General features: G+C 39.7%; 2 protein-coding genes across 6 annotated transcripts; one reads left to right on the plus strand and one right to left on the minus strand.

Annotated features, from left to right (window-relative positions):
* Window positions 1-653: 653 nt before the first annotated feature.
* Window positions 654-16,504, plus strand: rangrf (RAN guanine nucleotide release factor). 5 transcript variants are annotated; one of them, XM_076274300.1, is made up of 6 exons: window positions 654-725; window positions 1,159-1,330; window positions 1,491-1,607; window positions 10,151-10,313; window positions 11,034-11,128; window positions 16,052-16,504. In XM_076274300.1, exons 2-6 carry the CDS (start codon window positions 1,266-1,268, stop codon window positions 16,173-16,175), a joined length of 564 nt encoding a protein of 187 aa, XP_076130415.1. In that variant the 5' UTR covers window positions 654-725; window positions 1,159-1,265; the 3' UTR covers window positions 16,176-16,504. The 5 variants fall into 5 exon arrangements, with proteins under 5 accessions (XP_076130415.1, XP_076130418.1, XP_076130416.1 ...); XM_076274303.1 differs by having other exon boundaries at window positions 666-725; window positions 1,259-1,330; XM_076274301.1 differs by having other exon boundaries at window positions 669-740.
* Window positions 16,505-17,102: 598 nt separating this feature from the next.
* Window positions 17,103-21,634, minus strand: slc25a35 (solute carrier family 25 member 35). The gene is made up of 5 exons (XM_076274366.1): window positions 20,878-21,634; window positions 20,538-20,603; window positions 20,280-20,432; window positions 19,739-19,873; window positions 17,103-18,476 (listed from the first exon to the last, which is right to left on the minus strand). Exons 1-5 carry the CDS (start codon window positions 21,247-21,249, stop codon window positions 18,306-18,308), a joined length of 897 nt encoding a protein of 298 aa, XP_076130481.1. The 5' UTR covers window positions 21,250-21,634; the 3' UTR covers window positions 17,103-18,305.
* Between the last annotated feature and the right edge of the window lie 271 nt (window positions 21,635-21,905).

A 21,905-nucleotide genomic window follows, 5' to 3' on the forward strand; every position in this document is an offset into this window, starting at 1 on the left:
AATCCTCCACTGCGGTTCACTGAGCGTCTGCTCGAACGAATTATAATGTTAAGAGGTCACATTCAACACTCTTTTCCAAGGTTCCTCCTTGTGGAATGAGTCGCCTAGTTTTCTGAGTCCCTGTGGTAGTTTTGGGTCTTTCAAGAGGGGTTTTAAGACAGACTTTTAATGAATTAATATGATTTGTTGTTGATTGATGTTTATTTTATGTTATTGATATTATTGTTATTATTACTGTGTTGCTTAATGTAGGATTACCAACATTTAAAATTAATTAATTCAATTATAAATACATAAATAAATAAATAATTTCTAACTATTGTAATTCTGTAGGTCACTTGGACATAAGCATCTCCTTAATACTATAACCATAATAACCCATGAACTATTTTATTTCTATTTACCATTCTTAGGCCTACTGATATATGGAATACCTATTTGTTTCATAAATACTACCATGATATAGCCTGACAAGCCAGACCCACATTAAAATGTAATTTGCTGCCGCTAGGATGCGTCTAGATTTCTAGGCTAACCATGATACATATTCTTAATAGAAACTATGTCGTCTAAGCAAGACATAAAAAGAGTCAGCCACTAGAGTGCAGCACATAGACAGTAAAAGAAATAACAAGCTCATAGCAATCTCTTACCTCATATCCGTGCGACGCATGTGTCTGATGCTGATGGTTTGAAGCGCAGACATGTGTAACATTGTGATCCTGGTAAAGTAATTACACGTTAGTTTTTTTTTTTTTGCTGCCGTAGTAACTTTTCTTGCAATGTTTTACAATGACATATAAGGGATACAGTACAAGACAGATTCCGACTCTAGTATTTGACATCTTGCTGATGTTTTGTAGCTAAGATAGCGACTATGCTAACCTAAATTACTTGTCAATGGTACTTACTTGCAAACATGTCACAACACAGAGCTTTGTCGTGTATCTAATGTGTACTTGGTGTTCTTAAATAGAGGAGCAAGTGTGATGTATCCTGACCTAATAAGTATGGTAGTCATTAGACTTAAAACTATATATAGAACTATATATAGTTCTATACAGTATATGGTGTAGACACAATATTGTCCGGTACTGACATGGATCGATCTTACTGTAATTGCCCCAAGTTGAGACTTATTTAGGCCTATACTTTTAGTTTTCATGTTAGCTGATTCCTGGAAGATGACAAGGCACCTTACATTCCACTGCGTCTGGAACCTGCAACTCTGTCCGAGAAGTAACCACTTCTAAAAGAGCAGTGAGATGGCTCGGCCACTGTTTGGAGGAGCCTTGTCAGCCACTTTCCCGCCCAGTGCTCAAGATATCAGGTAAGTGTAGCATAATTATATGGTTTTGTGTTACCTCTGCTGACAGATCAGATCAAATTTCTTGTAAATTGGAATCCAATACTCATGACAGTCACATTACTATGGTTAATGATCCTGTTTTTTGCTGATATGACTCCTGTTGATCTGTTTGTGAGAGCAGTGAGCTACGGGAGATCCCAGACAACCAGGAGGTGTTTGCTCATCGGGACACTGACCAGAGCATCATAGTTGAACTGCTGGAGTACCAGAGCCAAGTGGAAAATGAAGATGCAGCAAAGTAATTATTAAAACAAACTATAAAGAATCATTGTTGAGGGGTGATAACTAAGTGACCTAAGCTATTCTAAAATTTGAAATGATCTTTACAGCAAGTTAGGTATATTTCACATCAGTACAAAAGGTTTTGGTTTGTCACCCCAAAACATCAAAAACAGGATGATTCTCCAATCATCATATTATGTTTACTCTTATGTTTAAGACTACCAAGAGGGTTCAGAATTCTATTACTATACATTCATGATGCAAATGTTTGAATTAAAAGCCAATGAAAAGTTATTTAGATAGATAGATAGATAGATAGATAGATAGATACTTTATTGATCCCCAAGGGGAAATTCAAGGTCCCAGTAGCTTAAAGACATCTCACACAACATACACTTACAACATAAACAGTATGATAAAATAACTTAATCCACCTAAATAATATGGATAGTAAAAGATACTAAATCAAAAATCCACATGAATGTACTAAGGGATGTATAGCATGAGACACTTTGACCCTGTGATTCAGTATGCATGTAAGGTGCTCTATGATAGTGTGTGCACCATGGTGGCAGTGCAAATAAGTTCAACAGTGCAAGGATAGAGTCTAGAGACCAGCATTACATATGGCCAATATAAAAGAGTAATGTAGGCATAGTAATGTAAAAACTATAGCAGTGCAATGATAGCAGTGCATATGGGATAAAGTTTAGTAGAAAGTATGAGAGACACAAATCAACAGTCAATATTAGAGGTTTGAAGTAATAGGGTTACAGCCAGCCTCAGTCCAGGCTGGGGGAAGGAGTTGTGCATATGGGCTAATATAGCCAATAGCGCAAGCAGCAAACAGTGGGCCAGTGGACAGTCAGTACCAGAGGTGGGACCAAGTCACTGTTTGGCAAGTCACAAGGAAGTCCCAAGTCTTAGCAGTCAAGTCCAAGTCAAGTCCCAAGTAAATACAGAGAAGGGCAAGTCGAGTCCAAGTCCAAGTCACATCAAAGCCAAGTCGAGTCCAAGTCCAAGTCCCAATCTTTTTCAAGTCCTAAACAAGTCATCAGGTACTCTTCACTTAATAATGCCATTATTAGACTATCGATCATAATTTTAGCACTTACATCTAATCCACAGTATTTTTTTTTATAAATACAGATTAAAACATGTTCAATGTTTCTGTCTTGCAATCTTTTACGACATGCGCATACCTGTGTAATATACACATGTGCATACCTGAGTAATCTGTACAAAACGTATAGCTACATGACACTCAGCACAGCTGCAAATATATATATTGTTTTTCCAAATTGCGGAGCCCTCTGTAAGGATGAGTAATAATTTGACTGATGGCATTTCACTGCGCTATGCCACAGATTTGCCTGCAAACAATTATTATTATTATTATTATTATTATTATTATTATTATTATCGGTATTATATTATTATTAGGCTGTCTGCCAGTGGCGACTCATAAGGGAAGCCAAGGTCAACACTTTTATATTATTTAAAAAATAATAATGACAGTAATTTTGTTTTAAAGTATTAATTTCTTAAGAAATACTACACATTTGATGCTGTTTATCTCATTTGTAAATGGTGCACTGTCACTTTAAGCCCATTTAATTGTGCCACTGTCCACACATTCTCATAATGATCTTTTTTTACCAGCTCCATTCAGCCTATGGCTAGTCCACAAACTCAAAAATTGTTTGTGCCACATGTATAGCACAATATTAACAATGATAAGCATGATATTAAGTTGGCACAAACAGCTTTCATTCCTTTGGAAAGAGAAGCATGTATGACATGACGCTTGCTTGACATTTTCTGTTTGCAATTAAAAGTGAATTAGCCTATGAGCCTGGTAGCCAGTAGCCACCTAGCTACAGTAGCTGAGTGGAATGCGTTTCAATCTACATATCATGTGCTTCATGTAAATAAATTATACAATACTTCAAGACTCACCAGTTCCATTACACAAAGGCAAAGACAACTCTTCATATTCTTGTCCACTTTCCAAATCACAGTGAGTGCAGCTAGTATGTCATAGTGACCTGGATCTCATAGTTTATAACAGTAGGCTAGTGAGAACCGGATAAATTCGCAATCTCCTCTAATCTCGTATTTGTTGCCTTCACGATTTCCTTTTATCATCAACAATGACAAGCCAGCTGGAACCTGCTCGTTTTCTCTCCCTCTCGTGCGTGCTTAGATGCGTTCTCAATTAAATGCAGTAGGCTAGCATAAGTTCAAGTTGGATCTTCATGGAGAGGTCTTGAAAAGTATCATCTTTATGTAACATGCTGTTGGTGCATTTTAACATTAAACATTCTCTAACAAGAGTGCAAATCCGTTTGCAGTAAAGCTACTATTTATTGGCTAAATGTTGGTCCTTCCTCGGTCTCTTGGTGCCCTACACACAGTGCGTAACACGTGTGGGGGTAGCGGCAGCACTGAACTGTGCTCTGACCACTTGTCTCCGCTATTTTTATTTTAATTTTTTTTTAAAGCGTCTCTGGGGTGACTGGTCCACGATCAGGAAATTTAGTTTTTGATTCGAGACATGTCAAGTCATTACAAGTCAAAGAGGCAAAGTCCAAGTCAAGTCTCGAGTGAATAGTATTCAAGTCCAAGTCGAGTCGCAAGTCATGCAGAATTTTATCAAGTCAAGTCTGAAGTCATTAAAATCATGACTCGAGTCTGACTCGAGTCCAAGTCATGTGACTCGAGTCCACATGTCTGGTCAGTACACACACATTGTTATAGGTGGTAGTGGAAATGGTGGAGAGGGTGGAGAGGCAGACAGACTATGCAGAGAAGTCTATCGCTCCTCTTCCCTTGAAGCATTGTAGAGTTGTATGGTCCTTTGGACAAATTCTTCAGTTTGTCAGTTGTGCATGGCAGTGTGCGTAGTCTTGAGCTGATCATGCTCTTCTGCTTTGTGATAGTGCCGTGGAGTGGATGACAGTCATTGTCCAAAATGTTGATTAGTTTGTTGAGGGTACTTTTATCTGATATTGAAGGTATGCACCCGCGACTTCAGCGAGTTCAGCGCCCACGACAGTCCCAGCTTTTCTTACCAGCCTGTCCAGTCGCCCAGCATCCCTCTTCTTAGTGGTTCCTTCCCAGCATACCACAGCATAGAAGAGGATGCTGGCAACAACAGACTGGTAAAACATTCAGAGGAGCTTGCTGCAGACATTAAAAGGGACACCAGCAACGTTTTCGTGTTAATTACTCATCTTCGTAAGTCGGTATATGGTTAAATGACTCATTACAGGGCGAATTAAGCCTCTCTCGCCCGCCCCTACTGCCTGTAGGAAGAATATCCCGCTTGCAAGTTCAGTGTATCGTACCCGCCGACCAAAGCAGGATCAGTTTACATCCTGCATCCACAGCACAGAGGCAGGCTAACGAAACGCTAGCGATTGTTGCAAACGTGTGTATACTGGCAGAGCCGGCGAAAAAGCAGCGAAAACCCTTGACAGAAGATGCAAAGAAAAGGAAAAGAGCTTCAGACCGAGCGAGGGGGAGTTTTGTAGAGAAAAAGCATCAGGCTTGCCTGGTGTCCCTTTAAAAGACCGCAGCCTCCTCAGGAAGTACAGCCAGCTCTGCCCTTCAGTGTTTCCCACAGAATTTAATTCTATTTGTGGTGGTAGGTTTGCAGAATTAACTTGAATGCAACAGTTTTTAACAAATTAGTGTAGCGCGGTTATGATTCTAACCAGATTTAAGCACAATTTATTACAACCTGGAAAATCATTGTGTGGTGGTCAATGTTGATATTGTGGCAGGCCGCCACTACGGTGTTCATTTTAGGACATCCTCAGACTCAGGTGTCAGACTCAGAAAAACATCGGTCATCTTCAGACAAAACAGCCTCAGCGTCAGAAAAACCTGTCATCTTCAGACAAAACTGCCTCAGCGTCAGAAAAACCAGACTCAGGTGTCAGACTCAGAAAAACATCTGTCATTTTCAGACAAAACTGCCTCAGCTTCAGAAAAACTTCTGTCATCTTCAGACAAAACTGCCTCAGCGTAAGAAAAACCTCTGTCATCCTCAGATAAAACTGCTTCAAACCAAACTGCCTCAGAAAAAGTGGAGTCAGGTCTCAGAAAAAACGCTGTCAGAAAAAGTGGAGTCAGGTCTCAGAAAATCAGGTCTCAGAAAAAACGCTGTCAGAAAAAGTGGAGTCAGGTCTCAGAAAATCAGGTCTCAGAAAAAACGCTGTCAGAAAAAGTGGAGTCAGGTCTCAGAAAAAACGCTGTCAGAAAAAGTGGAGTCAGGTCTCAGAAAATCAGGTCTCAGAAAAAACGCTGTCAGAAAAAACAGAGTCAGACGAAAAAGTCTCAAATGAAAAGTTATTGTGACAACAGAAGAAGACGACGGATACAGAACGGTGAGTTTAATATGCTTAATACATTATTCTGTCACTGGCAGGGTAGGAATTTCGCGGCGGCCACGACGGCCGTGGTAGCCCCTTGCGTTGGCCGTGAAGCCCCTTTGAAAATCATAGGTTTACAGGCCACGGTGGCCTTGGTGCCCCCTTCTTTCAATATTCTGCTTTGTGTCCTACTAATAGCGATTTTTATTTAGCCTGCGGCCTGTCAAAATAATCTTAGCATTCACAGCGCAAATTAATTTAGTCTTTTACGCAGTGGAGAAAGTGACATCGCAAGAAAGTGCGTCCAAATTCACCCATTCTTCTCAGTTGAACTACTCGCGAAGTAGCCTATTCATCACACAGACATCACAAGTGATGTCACATGAAAGAGCTTTTTCTCAGCTTTTAAACGATGTTAGCCGATAATTGCTGTGAACGGTTCGCGAGAAAAGTAAATAATGTAATTCAATTTAATCATACATTCTACTGAAGGTTTTGTGTCCATGATCTCCCTAGCCGTTCCAGAGTAATCCAGTTTTGAATTTGCAGTACATTTCGACATGCATTGATGTCTCCAAATTTGGGCTTTAAGTTTTACAATGTGTTTAAATTGTTCCACATGATTTCATAACGGGCCAAATACAAAATAAATGTCACAAATGTCGCCTAGATATTGGTAAATCAGAGGACAGCTGACTAAGAGTTTGTGAAAGCCTGATCACAAAATGCTAAGCATGCATCTAGGCTATTTGAGTTTCTTAAAAATGAGCTGTGCTTAAATTTAAATTGTTCAATACATGATTTCATAGCAGGCCAAATATAAAATAAATGTTATATATAGCCTAGATATCTGTTTTTATTAGATGATCAGATGATTTACAGTTATATGTAATATGTCATGTTTCATGTTTTTGTAATGTTTCATACAATGATGCAGGTCTACTGCAGTGAATATGCTAAATACAACTTCAAACTTGATCATTTTTATAGCCTACTACTGTATAGTTAACTTTGGCCTTGGTGCCCATGTGGCCTTTGTGCCCCCCACCAAATATGCCCAACTGAAGGCCAAGTGGCCTTGCCCCCAGAATGGTGAAATTCCAAGCCTGGTCACTGGCATGTTATATTTGGTGCTTGGTTAGATGTAGAAATTATAAGTAAAGGTAGAAAGTGATCCAATGGTATACACATTGTAGGAAATCCATGGATGTAACTTAGCTAACCTCACTTCGCTAGTAACATTAGCAGCTGCTGTAAGGCACATACCGGAGTAAGCTACGTATACATACAGCAAAATAATTTGTTTTTCGTAGGATTACGGTACATTCAATGAGCTAGGGAAAAGTGGGTTAAACATTTTTCCATCACGAAAGTCCAGAACGACACCTGGACCATTATTTCTTACTTTTGCTAACCGTTTCCCAGTTGTACAGTACCTACCAGTAAGAAACCTGCATCATTATCATCACATCATTATTCCCAAACCCCCATAAAGACAAATGTGCTATGTCATGATGTAATACCATATAATACCATTATGATAATACATGAAATAGCAGGTACCAACAACAAGGCACATTTCTCTAAATAAGTTAAGATAACATCTCATATCAAATGAATTCAACAACGCTGCAGTTATTGTCCCCTGGGGATTACATTTCAAGTACCTGTCTATCTTTATGTCTGTCTATTATTGTTGTGCAATGACAATGACAACTGCTAACGTTTTATAATGGTATTATATGGTATTACATCATGGCATAGCACATTTGTCTTTATTTAATACTTAATACTTTTCTGAGACCTGATTTTCTGAGACCTGACTCCACTTTTTCTGACAGCGTTTTTTCTGAGACCTGACTCCACTTTTTCTGACAGCGTTTTTTCTGAGACCTGATTTTCTGAGACCTGACTCCACTTTTTCTGACAGCGTTTTTTCTGAGACCTGACTCCTTAGAGATGTTTTTCTGAGGCAGTTTGGTTTGAAGCAGTTTTATCTGAGGATGAGAGAGGTTTTTCTTACGCTGAGGCAGTTTTGTCTGAAGATGACAGTTTTTCTGAAGCTGAGGCAGTTTTGTCTGAAAATGACAGATGTTTTTCTGAGTCTGACACCTGAGTCTGGTTTTTCTGACGCTGAGGCAGTTTTGTCTGAAGATGACAGAGGTTTTTCTGACGCTGAGGCAGTTTTGTCTGAAGATGACCGATGTTTTTCTGAGTCTGACACCTGAGTCTGAGGATGTCCTAAAATGAACACCGTACGCCACAAATAAGTCAATGTATGGAAAACACTGCCCTTTCTTGTAGAGTGCTTCAGTGTTGGCTGACCAGTCCAGTTTATTGTCCAGGTGTATCCCCAAATACTCGTAAGTGTTTACCACCTCCACATTGACCCCCTTAATGGAGACTGGCAGCAAAACGGGCTTAGACCTATGGAAATCCACCACCTCCTCTTTGGTCTTAGCAGTGTTGAGTTGTAGGTGATTGAGTTTTCACCATTGCACAAAGTCCTCCACCAGGCTCCTGTTCTCCTCCTCCTGCCTATCCCTGATACACCCCACCATTGCAGTATCGCCCAAAAATGTCTGCATGTGGCATGACTGCTGTTTTGTAGCAGAAGTCAGACATGTACAGTGTGAACAGGACTGGAGAGAGCACAGTTCCATGTGAAGCTCCGGTGCTGCTGATCACAGTGTCAGAGAGGCTCACTTGCGTGTGGCTTTTTTGGGATGGGGATGACTGTCTTAAACAGGGTTGGGACTCTTCCGAGACGGAGACTCAGGTGGAAGATGTGCTTCAGTGGCTCCCCAGTTCAGCGCAGCATAGACCCTGAGCAGCTATGGACACCGTCTGTCAGGGCCTATTTTCTTTGCATTTGTACTGTGTTGGTAATTTTATTGTCAATGCAATGCTCTTACACACTAGATTACATTGCTGCTTCAATCCGGTCACTAATTCATGCATTGCACGGTCTTGCTGTGCGTGCAATACAATGTAACGATTTGTTTTACAGCCGGTTTGCTAAAAAGGCTACATAAAATAATAATGCCCCTCGTGGCTCGACAGAAACGCGACAGCACTTGTTTAAATTGAAATAGGCGAAATTGAGTTACTAAAAAAAGTTTTTATTATTAATTCACATTGACCATACCCAACAAGGGAGAATGAGGGATGTGTTCTAGACCAATGTCCAGACAGCTGCTGCCCTGGTGGCACCCAAAAAGACTACAAACCCCAGGGTTCGCACTAGCAACTCATTCGTACATGGGCGTACGAGACTAATAGAACGGGGCATTATGGGTCTTTCCATTTGTCTTTTTAAGTCGTTTTCCGAGCTGTTTTTGGTTCAAACTTGCAAAGGAAACGCTCAGGGAACGCCCTCTGAAGTTCAAACACGACTCGTCAACTTGATCGAACCCAGAGTACAACGAGTTTGAATTTCCAAGATGGCTGCGCCCATTAATAGTAAATGCGAGCCTTATATGAACTGTTTATTAGCAGTTCTGTTGGATTTGTGGCACATTAAATCAGTCGTAGAAACAACAGTGTCCAACCTCTATCTGTCGCCATGATGCTATGACGTTTGTTTCGGTAAAACACTGTGCAATGCTTCGTTACATACTGGTTGTAACAACTGCTAACAGTAGCCAAATGCTAACACACGGTAGCACAGCTGGTTGACAAACAGAACATAAACAGCTCGTATGACATGACGTCACTGACGAGCTCCGAGTTTGCAAAGACCAATCGAATGGGGCATGAGTCACCTTGTGGGGGAGGGGTGCATCAGCCTTTGATGGTGGGGGTGAGTGTTGCACTGAGAGTGAGGGGGGAGGTGTGGGTTGGGCAGGCAAGCAAGCGAGTCAGCAGAGGGTGGTGGACAGACCACTGCCGCTGGGGCTGGGCAGTTGAACCTGTTGTAGAAATGATACAACTGGTTCGCCTTGTCCAGACCTCCCTCCACAGAGCTCCACAGAATTCATTACAATTAAGTGTCAGTACATTAATGAACATTGAAGAACATAAATGAGAACATAAACATAAAAGCCATTCTACTGCTCTTCATTTTATTCTTACTGTTCTGTTTTCTTTATTTTTTTTATTCTTATGTTAAGTGAGTGTTGTACTTGCAAACCTGGCCAATAAAGCTGATTCTGATAAGACTGTTTCTTTGATATCCCAGGTATCACTTTGAAGATGTGGCGGGAAGCAACAAAGCCTCTGAGCCAGGGACCTGTGAGGTGCGGTCGGTCCAGGCCATCCCCAAGGCAGAGCTGTCGCTGCAGCAGTGCGCTTCCGCCTGGCTCCTGACGGGGGGGCAGCTTGTCTCCAAATTCAACGAGGAAGTGAGTTAGGCTGCAGAGTGCAGACTGTAATGTCTTTTCCCAGTGAAATTGATTGTTAACGGGTGTAGAGCTTTTGTTTGAAGTACTGGAACTGACAAGGGAGTCATTTTGTAAAATGCTATAACAGCAAACAATATGCTGGCGTAGCTTTTGGTAAGGTGAAGTCTTTGATTTTGACAAAAGACTGTTGATATTTGGGCTCCAATATAATTGCACCCCTCTTTTCTGTGCTCCTGGAGCAGCATATTGACTGTCTGCAGTAGTATATTCCTCAGTTCCAGCCACTTTGGAGCAAGGAGGGTGCAGGAACACCTTTTTGAGTTTTGAACGCATACACACAGACTGGATCGCTAGGCCACAATGAGGAACAATCAGCTAAAATTTAACAAAATGTGTGCAAAATATGTTTAACGATAAAAATAAATCTGTTGTAAATCTGTTGTAACTTTAACCTGGCTATGATAACAGGACTGTAAAATGCAATCATTTAAAAGCCAGTATCAACACAGAATATCTCTACTATCACAGACAGTTTGAACTACTTGAACTTGAACTACTGGATGTTTGAACTACCACAACTGAACCAATTCACCGAAATATTTGTACAGTGGAATGCTTAATTACAAAACAATATGATTGAAAATGGTGCATAAGACATTTGAAGCACTTTCTCTTTGAGGCCTGCCTGTTATCTGATTGACCTTGTGTGACCATCTTTAGGCGAAAAACACAGTGAATATCCACATGTGCCTCTTTCGGCTTCCTCAGTTCTCCACAGATGTCCTTGTAACCTTCAATGATCCAGTTATCATCAAGTGAGTGTCTTTCATGTTCTCATTCATTTTTTATGTCACAGTCAGTGAGTTGTTGTTGTAGAGGTGAGCCCTCACAGCTATCTATCTGTGAGGGCCATCCAATATAGAATAGGCATGGGAGTAGACCGTCTACAAGAGTCAAATGAGGGCATTTAAACTTAATTATCATATATCATATCATGGAAAGGAACTTACAGCATCAGTGTCCTCTGAGGAAGACATAGTAGTGTCGAAACATTAGTCAAGTGTTTGCACTGAAATAAAAGACTGCAAGCGATCAGTGTGCTCCAGCTCCCTCTCTTTATCTTAAAGTCTGCTGTCCTACTGAGAAGCACCTGACTGCACAGTTTCCTAAGGATGATGCGTGGAATGCCCTACTTTAATTAGAACTTACAGAATCCTTTGTTTACATTAAGATCCATTTAGAATTTGGTTGCAAAATGGTACCTTTAAGGTTAAGAGTAAAAATGTAGCAGGTCTTTAGTCTAGGGCTGCACAATACGGGATCATTCTGACAGATATTGCAATCAGAAGTGCTCTGCTTCTCATGCACTGGGCATGCTCACCAATCTGATTTTTATCAACACAAGACTGGATTGTGCTCCAGGCTTGCAACATCATTCCCTTACAATGTGTCTATTTTAATATATATATATATATATATCAGGTCAAAGTACAGTGCATACGGAAATGTCATAGCGCTTCACTTTCATAGCTGCAGCTATCGATTATTTTTGTAATCGATTAATCTAGCACTTTATCGATCGATTAATCGCATTTTTTTTTTTTGCATTTTTAAACAACCAAAACAAATAATGCATAACGAAAATGATGTGGCTGTAAAATTATCAAGCAATTGGCACAGAAGTATTTATTCTAACTCCAACATTTGGTTCCAAAACTAAGCCCATTTATTGCAATTTACCCATTTAGTGTTTATAAGTGCCAGTGCCAACAATTAAATAATGTTCAAAATGCTCTCTGTAAAATTGCAGCCTCTTGTGCATGACTGAGCTGGGCGAACAAAGCTGTCCATACTATGTTGTGAAATGCTGAGAGGGAGAAGAAGAGGGAAAGCAATTTAATTTATTAATATGCACAACAAGTTTCATGCTGTAATCTAGCCCTGACATCAAAGTAAATATCTGTACCTATACCTGCAGCATTTACCATTACCATTGTGTGCACGCGTGCGGTGCGTGAGGGAGAGTGAGCAAGACAAGATGAGGGTGCATGCATGTGTGTATGTGAAGGGGTTCTTTTTTTAGGCATACTCTCTTGCAATTGAACGTGAATAAGTTTACTATCTAGTCAAACTGCATCACGGCATCGCTACAAATACAGTATGCGATTAAAATCAGCGAACATCAATGTATAGGCTACGTAGATAGATAGATAGATAGATAGATAGATAGATAGATTGATAGATACTTTATTGATCCTTTATTGATTGTTTCAGCGACGCTTGGTGAAACAGCATGCATTGGATGTTTTCGGTTCAGATACTTGTTCTCTTCCTTTTTGAGTATGTAATGATCCCAAAACTTTAGACATTCTCTGCCATTTATGGACATGAAAAAAAAAAAAAAACACCTAACCTCAAAAAAATTTATACAAAAGGTTTTTCAACTGATTATGATACCTTTAGATGTACTTAATAACATATTAAAAATCTAGTAAAATCTGACCCCAGTAAAGGGGTCATTTTCAAGATGGCGTCCAAGATGGCCACCAGAAGCTAATTTGAGATATCTGAAGCATTAATCAGCCTAGGAAAGTGTTTTTCGTGTTTAATCAGATTTAGAGGTCACTGATTCATATATGTCACACCAAAGTATCAGTTCATAATTTTCAAAGACTTATAATTTTCAAGACAGCGTCCAAGATGGCCACCAGAAGCTAATTTTGGCTATATCTGACGCATTATTCAGCCTAGGAAAGTGTTTTTCGTGTTTAATCAGATTTAGAGGTCACTGATTCATATACGTCAGCCTAAAGTATCAGTTCATCATTTTCAAAGACTTGTCATTTTCAAGATGGCATCCAAGATGGCCACCAGAAGCTAATTTTGGCTATATCTGAAGCATTATTCAGCCTAGGAAAGTGTTTGTCGTGTTTTATCAGATTTAGCGTTCACTGAATCATATATGTCACACTAAAGTATCAGATCATCATTTTCAAAGACTTAGAATTTTCAAGATGGCCACCAGAGGCTAATTTTGGCTATATCTGAAGCATTATTCAGCCTAGGAAAGTGTTTTTCATGTTTTATCAGATTAAAGCGATGGTTCGGAGTAATTTTACCCTAGGGTTCTTTGCACCATGACCCCGAGCCAAACACCCTCCCAGAACCTTTTTTCCCTTGGTCGAGCCCTGGTCGAGTAGCGCCGTCAGAAACGAATGACGTTCTGCAGTCATGATGGAACCAACTTTTATCTCGTAAATTACCCCACTAATAATGCCCTGAATGGTACGAAACTTCTGCAGTAGTACAACTACGACATTTAGTCCAATAACGAGGCATTAGAAAGTTTGTAAGTGCGAAACGTCGATGCAGCGATATAGTAGCAGATAATCAGGCAAGTCTTATTTAAATAAACTCCTGGTGCACTTACAAACTTTCTAATGCCTCGTTATTGGACTAAAGGTCGTAGTTGTACTACTGCAGAAGTTTCGTACCATTCAGGGCATTATTAGTGGGGTGTTTTCTCAGTGTCACCATGCCTTCAAAACCTTTCCCTTCTGTGAAACATATGTCATTCCCGTACCGCTCCCTCAGTTTAGCTTTCAGATACTGATTACCGAATGGAATGGAATCAACCTCAATCAAATACTCTTTCATGTTAGATCCAAGTACAGAGACAGTCAACTGTTCTTAATTGTGTGCATTTCTGCAAGACACTCCGCTGTTTGTGTAGAAGATATGGATTACCTTGCACTGCTGCCTGTGGAACGTGTCAAAATGAACAATGTGACAATCCACACAAGTTCCTTTCAGAGGAGTCAGAGGATGATGAATAATGATATAATAATTATTTCTGATCTACTTATGCATATAGTTTAAGATTCAGTTTAATTAGCTCCCCCCTAATGATAGATGCCAACAATTATTGATCTACACAAATATACAATGCATGCCTATACAGTACATGGGTCACGGTTCATTAAAGTCATAAAACAGCCACTTACTCGCAAACTCTACTCTACATATTGTAAAAGCATATACCCTGTACATAAAATATAACATTAATCAACAAAATAACATTTCCATCTTCCTCCACACCAAGCATAATACATACTCTATTCTGTATAGGCAAATATAGTGTAAAGCCGATACATTTTGGCATATACAGTCCAGGGAAAACAAATGAAACACCCTAAAATATATATTTTCTGAAAGCATATAATCTGTAGATAAGATATAGCACCATTTAAAACATGTCCCATCTTCCTCTATGCCATGAACAATGCATTGCCCTCTATTCTGTATAGGCAAATCTAGTGTAAAGGGGATACATTTTAGCCTATATTGTCCAGGCAAAACAGATTAAACACCCAAAACCATATATTTTCTAAAAGCATATAACCTCTAGATGAGATATAACACCAGTTAAGACATGTCTTATCTTCCTCCATGCATGTACAATACAATGCCCTCTATAATGTATAGGCGAATCTAGTGTAAAGGGGATATATGTTGCCATGTACAGTCCAGGAAAAACAAATTAAACACTCTAAAATATATATTTTCTGAAAGCATATAATCTGTAGATAAAATATAGCACAATTTAAAACATTTCCCATCTTCCTCCGTGAATGCACAATACAAAGCCCTCTATAATGTATAGGCGAATCTAGTGTAAAGGGGATATATGTTGGCATGTACAGTCCAGGAAAAAGAAATTAAACACACTAAAATATATATTTTCTGAAAGCATATAATCTATAGATAAGATATAGCACCATTTAAAACATGTCCCATCTTCCTCCATGAATGCACAATACAATGCTTTCTATTCTGTATAGGCGAATCTAGTGTAAAGCGGATACATTTTAGCCTATATTGTCCAGGCAAAACAGATTAAACACCCCAAACCATATATTTTCTAAAAGCATATAACCTCTAGATGAGATATAACACCAGTTAAGACATGTCTTATCTTCCTCCATGCCATGGAGATGGTTAATAATCCTGTATTGCATTTGCTCTGTATTAAAACGCATTGATTTTAATTTATGGCTGAAAAAGGTAGAGCATTGAAACATTTTCAATTTTAACATTTAAATCCTATTCTTGTTTAATTTGACCATCATTTGATATCAATTTCACCCCTGTAGGCTGAATAGTAATTGAGATATAGCCATTCTAACCTGTTGACAGCCATTTTGGCGGCCATTTTGAAAATGACCCCTTTCCCAAGGTCAGATTTTACTAGATTTTTAGTATGTTATTTAGCATGTCCAACAGTACCAGAATCCACAAAAAAACCTTTTGTATCAATTTTTTTGACGTTGAACCCTATATTGACCCGCCTAATGAGTTCAACGAGTTCTATTACATCAATTTCCGCCATAATGGATTTTAGCGAAAGTGAAACTAAAGCTTCACAGGTCACAAATTTTGTCCGATCGTCACCAAACTTGACACACGGGATCTTCAGACCAAGCTGCAAAAAAATGATCAGCTACATTCTTTATTACAAAACACTCCAAACATTTGCTTTTTTGTGGGGTGTTTTCTGTGTAGATTGATAAGAACAAAAACATTTTAATCCATTTTAAGATGAGTCTGAAACATAACGAAATGTGGAAAAAGTGAAGCGCTGTGAATACTTTCTGTATGCACTGTAGATCATATATATATATGAAAACCTCATTTCCTCCTCCTGGCTGAACTCGGTGTGTGTTTGTGTTTGCCCTCAGCCCTCTCAGCAGCAGTAAAGGTGCCAGTGGAGTGGCTGGGCCGGCTGCAGAGCCCTGGACAGTGCAGGACTTCCAGTGTGTGATGACGTCCTTACAGCTGCTCGACCCTGGAGTATTTGGATAGCTTATCGGGCTGGACGCAAAGCCAAATGTTATGTAAAGACTTTTAGTGTTACTGTGAAGTGGATGTCCTATCAAAGATTGATCTGGAATTAGGGAAAAATTAAAACAAAGGATGACTGAGGTGTTATTCAAATATATTTAGTTTCTAGAGGAATTTTATATTCAACAGTGACACTGTGTGTCAGTTTGAGACAGATGAATTAATGAACTATTAAAAGTGTTGCATAGTTCCTTCTTCCGTCTGCCTGGTTAAAGAATGCAAGTCACATTCACACAGGGGGGTTTCCTGACTTACACAAGTTTGTCCACAATAAACGGCACTGTACCTTGTGACTGACTGGTCAGCCTCATGACTTTTTGACATTGACTAAATTTACATTTATAATTTGAAGTTAGATGATGGTCTGTTCATCTTTTAGTTAGTAGTTAATAACATGTTTGAAAACATTTGATTGTAAAATAAAAAAATGTGCTTGTTTGTTTTGTGTTTTAATTACATTAGGGAAACGGCTTATCGCTTACCCACCAAATGTACCTGAGGAGAATGTGTGCTCATACTGGTTGAAGTGTTGGCTGAATTACTTATATGGTTTGTTAAACATTACCTGACATTTAAACGTGGAAGTAATTAAGAGTGTCCCCGTAAAACCTTTTTTTCTTTGACTTACATGCTTCTTACCACCCTAGACTCATATTCCCATGGGTGTTTCTCTTGAATTGTTTGTGAGTCTGGTAAACATATCAAGTGTGACGGAACATTATTCTTTTCAGGTTGTCATAGAAACCAGGCTCTTTTCATTCATTGTAATGCAACAAGGCCACAGTGTCTATGTAATGTTTAACAGACGCTGAGACACTTGGGCAGAGGATGTTTCAGTACTCCTAACTTTGTTTTCCCTTAACATCTGTATAGTGAATAGACCAAGTCTTTTATTTTAACACAATTTATTGTTGATTCATTTTGGTCAGTTATAAATACCAGTTCAATTAATGCCAATATATCTGCTGTATTTGCAGATTTACAATATCTGTATCAGTACATTTCCTATATCAAGCATCACAAAAAAGCGCTATACTCTGTATCAAAAGTTATTCTAAAGTAAGGCAAAGGGTATATGTTTTCTTTCAGCACAATCCACTTGTCACCTTCAAACCACTGACATGCAAATTATCTCTTAAGGACAAGGACAAAGCAAGTGTCATTAGAAACAACTCTGTACTGTCAACATTGACTATTGTTTCTCAGTCTTACCAATGTAAGACCAGTTTGTCTTTCATTTAAGTTGGGAATGAATATGAAGAGGGCCCCTGCACTGCAAAACACAAAAAAAACAAACGAATGCCGGTATGAGAAGAACCACGACCATTATGTGAGCAATCCTCCCATATGTTTTGGTTGCACTACTAGCTTCCGAAATGGCAAACCTTCGCACTGGTTTTCTAATCTTGAGTCCCATCAACAATCTTTGTAAGAATGACTGTGGAATGTCTAACCAGAGTCATAAGTCAGTAATATGTCTAACCAGAGTCATAAGTCAGTAATATTGAGTAACAGTTTGTTCATAAAGACATTACATCACACCCCTTCCTCTTTCCTTTGCCTCTACTGTATTCAGAAATGTTATTTGCTTACTGTTCCAGTTACATCATGGAATTTGAAAATATTTATTTAAAATATAATACATTTTAAAAACTAAAACTTGTGAAACTATTTGGCATCCCACTGCAAGATAGCATATTTAATGTACACATTTTATAGGTGCTTAAACATTTTAAGCAAAATGATTCATTATTTCCCGTTAGTAATCTGAGAAGATGTAACTTGCTATATATGCATCATGGCCTTGTTGTATGCCTAAAGGACATGCTGTCCCTTTGCATATCAGAAGGTCTATTTAAAAAAACACTCCTCATACCATATACTTCTATTCTCCTGTGGCATACTGTATACACTGGCCTCCTCTTTTAAGTAACTAGCATTGCATCCATTGCAAATGAGACATCTGTTTACCTGAGGGCTTTGTGTGTGAGTAGTTTTGTCCTATCAGGAGTGATCTCTACACTCTCCCTTCCTCCCTCACTTGCTTGCTCGCTCACTCACATACACACTCACACATTTCCCCTTGAGGTACTAACTGTGTTTCTGGTAAACCTTTCGCAGCTCATTCCAGAAGACCAAAGAAAGGATGGTGTGTGGACCGAGGCGGAAGTATGAAGCGCCCAGGCCCTTGTAGAGGCCCGTAACTCCCTCCTTCTTCAGTGTTTTGGAGAAGCAGTCGCTAAAGCCCCGGTACAGTTCGCCCTGTGGATGAGAAGTGCCAGACACTCATGTCATGAATTCCACACGCAATTCACACATAGGAGGTGAGCTTGTGTAACTTGTGTAGCGTTTTCAACGACCATCAGGGTTCCCCCGGGTCATGGAATTTCTGGAATATCATGGAATTTTGGAAAGTCTATTCCAGACATGGGAAGTCAGGGAATTTGATCATTTTTGGGACAAAGTCATGGAATATCAGGGAATTTTGTTGTAGCCGTTTAAAATGTACTTGCCGAAAATAATACATTAATTCAAATATTTCCAGGCAGAATTGGAGTATATCTGATTATTCGCTTTACTGCTTGCTTAAGTAGCCCAAATTTATTTATTCAATGCCCATTTATTCATCTCCCGCTCTAAAGAAGTAAAAGATGGAACACTACGCGGCTGCTCTGAACTCATTGGTTGGTATATTGTACAATTAAAGCGATGGTTCGGAGTAATTTCACCCTAGGGTCCTTTGCACCATGACCCCGAGCCAAACACCCTCCCAGAACCTTTTTTCCCTTGGTCGAACCCTGGTCGAGTAGCGCTGTCAGAAACTAATGACGTTCTGCAGTCGTAATGGAACCAACTTTTATCTCGTAAATTACCCTCGTAAAAAAGCCCGTAAAAGTCCTGGCAGGAAGTGATTACATCAAAGTTTTTTGGTATATCCAGTTTTTAATATTTTTTCCCCCGAAGTGTTTACAACTTAGTGTTAACTAATAATTGTTGCAAACTGGACTACGCACAAAATATTAGTGCATTCCTGGATCTACATCCTTATGCATCCTTCTGCCAGGACTTTTACGGCTTTTTCCAAATCACGGAAGAAACGTTGATGCAGCGGCATAGTAGCAGATAATCAGGCAAGTGTTATTTAAATAAACTTCTGGTGCACTTACAAACTTTCTAATGCCTCGTTATTGGACTAAAGGTCATAGTTGTACTACTGTAGAAGTTTCGTACCATTCAGGGCATTATTAGTGGGGTAATTTACGAGATAAAAGTTGGTTCCATTACGACTGCAGAACGTCATTAGTTTCTGACAGCGCTACTCGACCAGGGTTCGACCAAGGGAAAAAAGGTTCTGGGAGGGTGTTTGGCTCGGGGTGATGGTGCAAAGGACCCTAGGGTGAAATTACTCCGAACCATCGCTTTAATTATATAGTTAGTCATGGAAATTCAGGTTTTTTGTCAGGGAAAAGCCATAGAATTTTACATTTGACTTAGAGTGGAAACCCTGGACCATGTCTTCTTACCTTGCCGAGGTGGTCCACTGGCTGGTTGTAGAGTCGTGTGCTGACCACATCAAATGGAGTCATGGCCATAACCACCGCCACACTACTGACCATTCCAGCGGTTAAGCCTATCAGCCAGCTGCCTTCTGGAAACAGCTTAGAGATAACAAGATCACAGGTTGAGTCTGGGAGACATTTAGCAAGTGAAATCAAAAGTCAAACATTCCTGAATAAGCCAGTATTCCTCTTATGTTGAAATAAGACCACTGAGGGTTTTTTTCTGTTCCTCATTTGCTGTAAGAGAGTGTTATGTAATGTGTGTATTCACATAGGAGTTTCCGGTGGAATTTCTCCATATCTACCTACACAACGTGTGCACTGATAGACATATGCAAATTCCAAGAACTAATCTATATTAAAATCAACTATAGCAGTCAATATCATTAATCTGGAATGCATGTAGAAATGTAACTATTCAACACCATATATAACAATGTATAATTCAACAGTGAAACTTTTAATATTATTCAATCTTATTTCCCTCTGTGGCTTCAGACCCAACCTGTAGATCTGTTACAAGCTCCTTGGAGGAGGAGAAAGTGGAGAGTTGGGCAGCTGAACCCACGCTGACCCTTGGAATAGCAGCACTGGAACCCCTCCACAATCCCATCATGCCATGCTTTTTGTGGATGGCCGCCAGTGCATGAAGCATCCCCTGACACAGTAGCAAGAACACTTGTAAATCTTGGGGTTCGAAATGAAGACTGAAACTTGAAATAAAATAAAAAAACATACAAAATGGCAAACGTAATTAACCCACCCTATGTCTGTGCTGATGCCCAACGGCAATGGAGGACGTTGCCTGGCTCTGTAGATGTGTCTTGACCTAGACACGAGAACATGATCATCTCAGAACCATTAATTGATGCAAATCGACTGAAGCAAGTGCATACAAAGGCACTCCTATTCATTTGGACCCCTAAATTCACTATTGTAAGCATTCGCTTTCCCTTTTCACTCTTGATTCTGGCTCATATTAACAATGTAATGTCGATTGCACCCGTCATTCTGTCAATCAAAACAGATTAGGTTATCACACTAACACGGGTAGTAATCCGTACTAGGAAACATACCCAGCTAAAGCGACATTTTGGACTTACCAGGTAAATCGGGCTGCCCATGTAGGCACCGACGACCCCAGCAATAGCCCCTGCCAATATGCTCTTCACCGCGCTGACCTTGCCGTCAGTTTGAATGTAACCGGCGGATTCGATGATGGCATATGAACCGAGACGCACCCCATTCATAAAGAACTGATATATGAGTCCTGGTACCAAGCCTTTTTGTAATCCCGCAAGTCCATCGACTTTGCCAATTGTGTAGAAGGCATGAAACACATTTCGATAGTAGACCTGGTACGTTCCCCGGCTCTTCAGCTCTCCTTGAAGTTGCATCCGCGTCTTCACTACCTCGAGTGGGTTTGTAAATAAACAAGCCCCACAAGCAGCCATCCCACTCAAAACGAAATCCATGATTAACTATGTTGTTGTAGGGCGCTACAGTTGTCGACAGATGCTATTAATGAATTTAGCCGCGATGCTAACGTTACATTGTTTCATTTGACTGATTTCACCACTCTTGTAAACGTCTGGGGGTGATACAAAAAAGCAAAGGTATTCAGCAAAAGTCCCGTATAAAGTCACTACATTGCATAACGATAATATACAATTCAAAGCCTAGGTACGTCCCTTTACGCCATTCACGACGACAGCGCGTAGGCATCATTGCTTGCACATTATGTCAACGTACGATTCTCCGACCAAACCTGAGGCTTTGCGTCTTATCCAATTAAAATCGAGATGCTGCTCCAACCTTCATCGTGCCCCCTTTGATTGGATATCCAAAACACGGTCTATTTCCACGTGACTTTAGTAACGTTACATATTTGCATCGTGTTTTGAGCTATGGCTACCAACAGATGTATCATGCATTTTTATAACATGACATGAGTGTTAAAAAATAGGACATAGGCCTTTGTATAGTCACTGACATTATTTTTTTTTTTTTAATTGCTCCTTTAAATAAATTAATCAAATGTCTATGATATCATAGGCTACATACGTCTAGCGCACGAAAATGTAGCCTATAGCGAGGTGACTGTAACTTCAGCCTGCATTTGCCTTCGGAA

Source organism: Alosa pseudoharengus, unplaced genomic scaffold, assembly GCF_046254945.1.
Source record: "Alosa pseudoharengus isolate Yale_2024_CS ecotype anadromous, Long Island Sound unplaced genomic scaffold, YU_APseudo_1.1 YU_APseudo_1.1_scf_8, whole genome shotgun sequence".
Taxonomy (NCBI): Eukaryota; Metazoa; Chordata; class Actinopteri; order Clupeiformes; family Clupeidae; genus Alosa; species Alosa pseudoharengus.

Bases quoted from the DNA above. Each gene is read 5' to 3' on its own strand.
- slc25a35 (XM_076274366.1), bottom strand. From the start codon at position 21,249: ATGGATTTCGTTTTGAGTGGGATGGCTGCTTGTGGGGCTTGTTTATTT. The intron at 20,433-20,537 runs GTGGGTTAATTA...CTACTGTGTCAG, and splicing joins GGCATCAGCACAGACATAGG to GGGATGCTTCATGCACTGGC. The intron at 18,477-19,738 runs GTAAGAAGACAT...TCTCATCCACAG, and splicing joins CAGTGGACCACCTCGGCAAG to GGCGAACTGTACCGGGGCTT.
- rangrf (XM_076274300.1), top strand. From the start codon at position 1,266: ATGGCTCGGCCACTGTTTGGAGGAGCCTTGTCAGCCACTTTCCCGCCC. The intron at 1,331-1,490 runs GTAAGTGTAGCA...TTGTGAGAGCAG, and splicing joins CCCAGTGCTCAAGATATCAG to TGAGCTACGGGAGATCCCAG. The intron at 11,129-16,051 runs GTGAGTGTCTTT...GTTTGCCCTCAG, and splicing joins AATGATCCAGTTATCATCAA to CCCTCTCAGCAGCAGTAAAG.